The 8,918-nt window shown below is 44.7% G+C and overlaps 1 protein-coding gene across 4 annotated transcripts in view; it reads right to left on the bottom strand.

Moving 5' to 3' along the window:
* Positions 1–1,573: 1,573 nt before the first annotated feature.
* The window catches only part of LOC124013452 (vasodilator-stimulated phosphoprotein-like), a 48,903-nt gene continuing 41,558 nt past the window's right edge, over positions 1,574–8,918 (bottom strand). For all 4 annotated transcript variants that reach the window (XM_046327793.1, XM_046327790.1, XM_046327791.1 and 1 more), the window contains 3 exons: positions 6,486–6,555; positions 6,013–6,070; positions 1,574–4,022 (listed from right to left, as the gene is read on the bottom strand). In XM_046327793.1, coding sequence (XP_046183749.1) covers positions 3,985–4,022; positions 6,013–6,070; positions 6,486–6,555 — 166 coding nt within the window. In that variant the 3' untranslated portion in view covers positions 1,574–3,984. The remainder of the gene's footprint in view (positions 4,023–6,012; positions 6,071–6,485; positions 6,556–8,918) is intronic.

The following is an 8,918-nucleotide window of genomic DNA, read 5'->3' as shown; positions in this document are numbered from 1 at the left end:
ATAGATACAGAACAAAAATACTTAACTAGGTCGCATCTCTGGCAACCGAACACTCACACTTTAACCCCCCCCCCCCCACTTGCTTTGATCTTGCTGTTAGTACATTTTCACCAAAAAAAAGGTAGCTTACTATGACTGTGATATGTGGTTGCCTCACCTAGCCACCTTAAGACGAATGCACCAAATGTAAATCACTCTGTCATATAGCAGATGCTCTTGTCCAATGTAAAATGAGTTTAAATTAAGGAATGTCAAGTGCTCAGAGAAGACCCTCAGACTGCCAACTTAATATGCAAAATGTACACACTTGAGGCCAAAGAACCTGCTTCTTATCTTCACCCTGATGTAGCCAATAGTTCATATGATGGAGTGTCAGTGGTGCAGCTCAATCAAATCTGACACCCAACATTTTGGGAATGAATACTACCACTTAAAGACAGAAAGTTGGGGTAGAGGTTTGTCAGATGAGGAAATCTTAAGCTCTATGAAAAATGCTGCTCATCTGATTCAGTTAACTGGAAAGGTTGACATAAGCAAGGATACACTGAAATGTGTTTTGCCAGATGAGGAAACTTGGAGGGTTCAGGCGTACTCCAAATAATGGTGTGTTATGTTAACTCGTGACAAATGGGAGAGGTCCATTCAGAAACAAGGTGGGAGGCCTATTTCCACCGCTGAGAACTTCAGTTGTGGTGTTTATGTGCGCTTGTTCTCTAAAGTAGTCTTATGAGAGGGCGATGTGAATACACTTTCTCACAACGGCATAGCATGTTTTACATGAGTTACTGGAGGAAATTACTTAGTTGAAATAAGTTAAGGTTTTAAGCTTGAACAATATAGCAGACTGATGAAATGAAGATATATGCTTAATTATGAGGTGATTTAGTAGTGGTTGGCACCAATATCGATAATTTTATATATCGATTCCGTTTGATATGAGCAAGGCATATCGTGATATTGGTTTATTCTTTGTGTTCCTACACTATTCTCTCTAAAAAAAGCATACATTACTGTTCCTGCATGCACAAAGACCTCCCACAGACCAAACATTTTTCCTGTACAGTGCTAAATTTGTACCAAATTGTTCAGGCACCCCATTTTCAGCTATTTGACCACAGTAAAAGGCCAGCAACTCTCTGTATTATTCAGAGTCCCATTAAATGACACCATATACTAAGTCTACAGACCCTGCTAAGTATTCCCAACCACACTTTTACATTGGCATAGCTTTCTTTCCTCTATAAAGACAATATGTCATTTATAGACCTACAGTGTACTGCATTGGGACCAATGAAATGTGTGGACTAGAAAGGACTGCTGGGTATTTAGACAACATTCATCCAACAAATAACACCACATAGACTTGAGTGCTAGATCAATAGGGTCTGTAGAATATTGTTTGTTACATTACTTAAGCTCCAGCCATTTCTCAATATGCTCCACCTTATATTATATCAAGTAGTAATTATCTTTAGTTTAGATTTTCCCCCGATGATGCCATGACGCTTAATGTTAAATACTTCCCTTATGGTCTCTCCCCCCACCCCAAACCAACAGATGAGACGAACCACAGTTTGATTCAAGAAGCAGCTGTATTTGACCAGAAAGGTATCTCCAATCCAGTGTCTTTACAGCATTTTCTCACACAACATTTCAGTGTAAAAATCCTTCACTCTAATAATAGAAAATCACCTTCAATAAATCCAAAATAACAATTATAATGTATCTAAAAATAAATCAAATTTCCTCCCCCTGGGAACAGACTTCATTTCAATGTTTAGTTTTGATTTACATTTGGTTGAGTTGTCAACTAATGTGAATTCAAAGTGAAATAAACAAATGTCACCATGTCATTGGATTTAGACAAAAAGTTGAGTAAAATAAAATTCCCTTAAGTTTATGATTTTTTTTCAAATCCAATCAGTATTCCATGCTGACTCAACCTCACATGGATTTTTTGTTGTTGTTGAAATGACATGGAAACAACGTTGATTCAACCAGTTTTTGCCCAGTGGGCTTCTATTTTCATTACCACAGAATTGCCAATGGAAATAGAAAACCATAAGGATTTTTTTAAGTACTACGTTTTTTAGCTTAATCTATAGGATTGTAAGAGTGCTCAGGAGGTGAGGCAGACTTGCATTAGCGAAGATTGGCATCTCTATCGGACGAGGCCACAGAGGCGGCTAACATAATGGGTATTACGTATCTTTATAAGAACATACAAAGTCGAGTAAGAGTCCCTGTCGCACTGTGATATGTTGCAGTTACCTGCACTGCAGCAGAATCATACCAGGTACAGTCCCCTACCTGCTCTCCCCTCTCTCCCCTTTTCTTATGTGGTTACTAGAAGAGTTAGGCAGTGTTAGGAGTGTAGAAAAAGAATGGACCGAACAGGCATGGTTCACCATGTCATTGGGAAATGGATATGGTTGGCAACCTGTTGGATGTGCTGCACAGGGAGCTCGGAAATGTCACGGACATTGGAGTGCTTAAGAATTCATTCTTCATTCTTAAATAGACACAATTAAAATAACCTAAGATCCTATCAGCAATAGCTAACTGCTTTTAGAGGATAATGCCCATTCTAATCATTCCGTTTCTGTGACTAGGTGAGAATTGTCACCGTATACCAAAATCAACCCCTGACCCTATGCACTTGTGGAGATCTGAAAGGATAAGATGGACATAAGTAATATGGTAATAGTTTCAACATGCTCTCTGATTGGCTGGATGACATATTGCTTATACAAATCAAATCTTCTCACAACCCCACTAGTGAAGAAGGGAGGCAAAGGTTGTAGGGGGTAGGGGTTGATTTGGGATTGGACCTGTTTGTCATCCATAGGTGGTCTGCTGTGATCCTCTGTGCTAAATGCTAAGGAGAAGTGGGCATGGTGACTAGTATAGGACCTGTTGCAGACAGTCCTATCTAGCACTAAATGATATGCTTCCTCTAATCCCTGAGTTTGGAAAAAACAAACAATTGATGTGAGGTGTAGCAAGAGCTCAGAGGAGTTGGCAACCCGTTCGCTATTAGAGTATAAGGTGGCAGTATAAGGTGGTTGAAGTTTCCTTAAGTACAGTTCTAGGATTAGCTTCCTCTCCCCCAAACTTAAACATAAGTGGAGAAAATGCAAAACTGACCCAAGATCAGGGTCTAAGAACAACTTCACCCTACTCCTATTAGGTGCAGTAGTAGACAGACAGACATATATTTAACCAGATCTCTTATTGTTGCAAGCTGGGATTTATAGTTCCGACTGTTCCGGGGTTGCACAGAGACTACAGAAAAAGGCAGGCCCTCTGATCCGATTCTCCTGTTTCACAGCTCCACCGTGTGGTCAACCTCTGCAGCTGAACCATTTCCCCACAGATAGGTTGGTGTGAGAGTGAAATGTGCGACTGTTGACAATGTATTGTGTTTCGATGGTGTGGTTGACGGTATTCCCTGAATTCTCTGCATCAGGTTTGGGCTCAATCCGAATTGAAGTCAGTAAATTCAGAAAGTTAATTTAAAATCCAAAATGTGTAAAACTTGACAAATAGCTTCTCCTTTTCAGTTTTTTGAGAAGTGATTGAAATTAGATGCCCTTTTCAATAATTGAATCGGAATTTCAGTTGACTGCCTTCAATTCGAACAGAGCCAAACCTTGCTCCGCACTAGTGAAAAGTAAGGCTAGATACGTCCAGGTAAGATATGGGCGTTGACTTGGGAGGCAGGGAGAGAGTAGAGTAAGGTAGGCAGTGATGGTGGCGCAAGAGAGAAGCACAGCACAGCAGAGCTCTTGAAACCATAAGACAAACAAGAAAAATAGCCACTAAAAAAGTTTGGAAGACTGCCGATTGGTACAGTCCTAAATGTATAGGTATGTGTGTGTGTGTGTAACGTTGAAGGAAATATATGAGCCATCCACCCCTCCATATGGCGCTCTCTCCCTTCCACTCCACCCCCCCCCCCCCCCCAGTGGCTGTATGTTGAGACTATACTGGTCCTCTTTTTTGTAGCTCCTGGATAAATGCTGAAAGAGAAAGGAAGGGAATTCATGAGAAAGAGAAAGGCACCAAAATTCCTTACACATTGTCTTGTGATTTAGTCATTATATAAAAAGTCCAAATATATGATTCCTAATATGTGAAGTGAGAGAATAATATAAAATAAAATACTTTAAGTATTCAGACCCCTTGACTTTTTCCACATTTTGTTACATTTGTCTTATTCTAAAAGGTATTAAATAGTTTTTCCCTCAACAACCGACACACAATGCCCATAATGACAAAGCACAAAGAGTTTATTTTTCCCCCAGCAAATTTATAAAAAATAAAAACAGAAATATCACATTTACATAATTATTCAGACCCTTTACTCAGTACTTTGTTAAAGCAGCTTTGGCAGCGAATACAACCTTGAGTCTTCTTGGGTATGACGCTACAAGCTTGGCACACTTGAATTTGGGGAGTTTCTCTCATTCTTCTCTGCAGACCCTCTCAAGCTCTGTCAGGTTGGATGGGGAGCGTCGCTGCACAACTATTTTCACGTCTCTCCAGAGATGTTTGATCGGGTTCAAGTCCGGGCTCTAGCCGGGCCACTCAAGGACATTCAGAGACTTGTCCCGAAGCCACTCCTGCGTGGTCTTGGCTGTGTGCTTAGGGTCGTTGTCCTGTTGGAAGATGAACCATCGCCCCAGTCTGAAGTCCTGAGAGCTCTGGAACAGGTTTTCATCAAGGATCTCTGTATTTTACTCTGTTCATCTTTCCCTCGATCCTGACTAATCTCCCAGTCCCTGTCGCTGAAAAACATCCCCCACAGCATGATGCTGCCATCACCATGCTTCACAGTAGGGATTGTGCCAGGTTTCCTTCAGATGTGACGCTTGGCATTCAGGTTTTATCAGACCAGAGAATCTTGTTTCTCGTGGTCAGAGTCATTAGGTGCCTTTTGGCAAACTCCAAGCAGGTTTTCATGTGCCTTTTACTAAGGAGTGGCTTCCGTCTGGCCACTCTACCATAAAGGCCTGATTAGTGGAGTGCTGCATATATGGTTGTCCTTCTGGACGGTTTTCCCATTTCCACAGAGGAACTCTGAAGCTCTGTCAGTGACCATCGGGTTTTTGGTCACCTCCCTGACCAAGGCCCTTCTCCTCAGATTGTTCAGTTTGGCTGGGCGGCCAGCTCAAAGAAGAGTCTTGGTGGTTTCAAACCTCTTATATTTAAGGGACCCTCAATGCTGCAGACATTTTTGATACACTTCCCCAGATCTGTGCCTCAACACAATCCTGTCACGGAGCTCTACGGCCATTTCCTTCAACCTAATGGCTTGGTTTTTGCTCTGACATGCACTGTCAACTGTGGGACCTTATATAGACAGATGTGTGCCTCTCCAAATCATGTCCAATCAATTGAATTTACCACAGGTGGACTACAATCAAGTTGTAGAAACATCAAAGATGATCAATGTAAACAGGATGTACCTGAGATCAATTTCGAGTCTCATAGCAAAGGGTCTGAATACTTATGCAAATAAGGTATTTGTTCTTTATTTTTAACACATAACACATTTGCAAACATTTAGAAAAACCTGTTTTCACTTTGTCATTATGGGGTATAGATTGATTAAACATTTTTTTAAATACATAATCCTGTTAAGTAACAAAATGTGGAAATAATTCAGTGGTCTGAATACTTTCCCGAATGCACTGTATGTAGTGTTAGAGCACAGGAGGGTGGTGGCACCTTAGTTGGGGAGGACAGGATCATGGTAATGGCTGGAGTGGAATAAGTGGAATGTTAGTAAATACAACAAACACATGGGTTGAAAGCGTTTGATTCCGTTCCAGTCATTATCATGAGCCGTCCTCCCCTCAGTAGCCTCCACTGTGTTAGAGGCATGTGAATATACTACTGCGGCTGGAGCAACTTTGTATTGTGATTCTTATTGACTAATGCTAAAGACATACAAAAATACAAGCTTGGGAGTGCTCCTTGAAATGGATGGACAAATCAGGAACTCACCACAGATTATTTCATCCTTCACTTTATGGAGCTCTTTTCTCACTTCCTCAAGGATGTCCTAAACACACAAATTATCTTCATCATCACAGTCATTATCATTCTGATCATCGCCAATCAATTAAGCATATACTCTGAAACCAAGAACACCTGCTTTCCCACAAATACAAAAAATGAAATAGCGTTAACTGACAATTTAAATGTATTTTTAATTTAACCTTTAACTAGGCAAGTCAGCTAAGAACAAATTCTTATTTACATTGACGGCCTACCCTGGCCAAACCAGGACAATGCTGGGCCAATTGTGCGCCATCCTATGGGACCCCCAATCACGGCTGGATGTGAGTCAGCCTGGATGATGCCAATAGTCATCCTCATCTGACACCATCAGTGGGGGAGCAATGGCCACCCTGTTATCTCTAGCCTACATACCAATAATCCTTTAAACAACATTAACAGGTAATGGTGGAGCTCACCTGTTTGATTCTCTCCATCTCTGTGTCTTCACTGACTGTGCTGTCCGTGGTACTGTTCACTGCCTTCATCCTGAGAGAGAGAGAGATCCAGCGAGAGAGAGAGAGAGATCCAGCGAGAGAGAGAGAGAGATCCAGCGAGAGAGAGAGAGATCCAGCGAGAGAGAGAGATCCAGCGAGAGAGAGAGAGAGAGATCCAGCGAGAGAGAGAGATCCAGAGATCCAGCGAGAGAGAGAGATCCAGCGAGAGAGAGAGAGATCCAGCGAGAGAGAGAGAGAGATCCAGCGAGAGAGAGAGAGAGCGAGAGAGAGAGAGAGAGAGAGAGAGAGAGATCCAGCGAGAGAGAGAGAGAGAGAGATCCAGCGAGAGAGAGAGAGAGAGAGAGAGCGAGAGAGAGAGAGAGAGAGAGAGAGAGAGATCCAGCGAGAGAGAGAGAGAGAGAGAGAGCCAGCGAGAGAGAGAGAGATCCAGCGAGAGAGAGAGAGATCCAGCGAGAGAGAGAGATCCAGCGAGAGAGAGATCCAGCGAGAGAGAGAGAGAGAGATCCAGCGAGATCCAGCGAGAGAGAGATCCAGCGAGATCCAGCGAGAGAGAGATCCAGCGAGATACAGCGAGAGAGAGATCCAGCGAGATACAGCGAGAGAGAGATCCAGCGAGATACAGCGAGAGAGAGATCCAGCGAGATACAGCGAGAGAGAGATACAGCGAGAGAGAGATACAGCGAGAGAGAGATACAGCGAGAGAGAGATCCAGCGAGAGAGAGATCCAGCGAGAGAGAGATCCAGCGAGATCCAGCGAGATCCAGCGAGATCCAGCGAGATCCAGCGAGATCCAGCGAGAGAGAGATACAGCGAGAGAGAGAGATACAGCGAGAGAGAGAGATACAGCGAGAGAGAGATACAGCGAGAGAGAGAGAGCGAGAGAGAGAGATACAGCGAGAGAGAGAGAGAGAGAGAGAGATCCAGCGAGAGAGAGAGAGAGATCCAGCGAGAGAGAGAGAGAGAGAGAGAGAGATCCAGCGAGAGAGAGAGAGAGAGAGAGAGAGATCCAGCGAGAGAGAGAGAGAGAGAGAGAGAGATCCAGCGAGAGAGAGAGATCCAGCGAGAGAGAGATCCAGCGAGAGAGAGAGAGAGAGAGATCCAGCGAGAGAGAGAGATCCAGCGAGAGAGAGAGAGATCCAGCGAGAGAGAGAGAGCCAGCGAGAGAGAGAGATCCAGCGAGAGAGAGATCCAGCGAGAGAGAGATCCAGCGAGAGAGAGATCCAGCGAGAGAGAGATCCAGCGAGAGAGAGATCCAGCGAGAGAGAGATCCAGCGAGATCCAGCGAGAGAGAGAGAGATCCAGCGAGAGAGAGATCCAGCGAGATCCAGCGAGAGAGAGATCCAGCGAGATCCAGCGAGAGAGAGAGATCCAGCGAGATACAGCGAGAGAGAGAGCCAGCGAGATACAGCGAGAGCGAGAGATCCAGCGAGATACAGCAGCGAGAGAGAGCGAGAGATACAGCGAGCGAGAGAGAGAGATACAGCGAGAGAGAGCGAGAGATACAGCGAGAGAGAGAGAGATACAGCGAGAGAGAGAGATACAGCGAGAGAGAGATACAGCGAGAGAGAGAGATACAGCGAGAGAGAGAGATCCAGCGAGAGAGAGAGATCCAGCGAGAGAGAGAGATCCAGCGAGAGAGAGAGATCCAGCGAGAGAGAGAGATCCAGCGAGAGAGAGAGATCCAGCGAGAGAGAGAGATCCAGCGAGAGAGAGAGATCCAGCGAGAGAGAGATCCAGCGAGAGAGAGAGATCCAGCGAGAGAGAGAGAGATACAGCGAGAGAGAGAGATCCAGCGAGAGAGAGAGATCCAGCGAGAGAGAGAGATCCAGCGAGAGAGAGCGAGAGATCCAGCGAGAGATCCAGCGAGAGATACAGCGAGAGATCCAGCGAGAGAGAGATACAGATCCAGCGAGAGAGAGATCCAGCGAGAGAGAGAGATCCAGCGAGAGAGAGAGATCCAGCGAGAGAGAGAGAGATCCAGCGAGAGAGAGAGATCAGCGAGAGAGAGAGATCCAGCGAGAGAGATCAGCGAGAGAGAGAGATCCAGCGAGAGAGAGATCCAGCGAGAGAGAGAGATCCAGCGAGAGAGAGATCCAGCGAGAGAGAGAGATCCAGCGAGAGAGAGAGATCCAGCGAGAGAGAGAGATCCAGCGAGAGAGAGAGATCCAGCGAGAGAGAGAGATCCAGCGAGAGAGAGAGATCCAGCGAGAGAGAGAGAGCCAGCGAGAGAGAGAGAGAGATCAGCGAGAGAGAGAGAGATCAGCGAGAGAGAGAGATCCAGCGAGAGAGAGAGATCCAGCGAGAGAGAGAGATCCAGCCAGCGAGAGAGAGAGATCCAGCGAGAGAGATCCAGCGAGAGAGAGAGAGATCCAGAGAGAGAGCGAGAGAGAGAGA

Source organism: Oncorhynchus gorbuscha, linkage group LG02 (genome assembly GCF_021184085.1).
Source record: "Oncorhynchus gorbuscha isolate QuinsamMale2020 ecotype Even-year linkage group LG02, OgorEven_v1.0, whole genome shotgun sequence".
NCBI classification, from domain to species: Eukaryota; Metazoa; Chordata; class Actinopteri; order Salmoniformes; family Salmonidae; genus Oncorhynchus; species Oncorhynchus gorbuscha.
The sequence above is the reverse complement of the archived record's forward strand: the minus strand, read 5'-3'. Positions and strand labels throughout refer to the sequence as shown.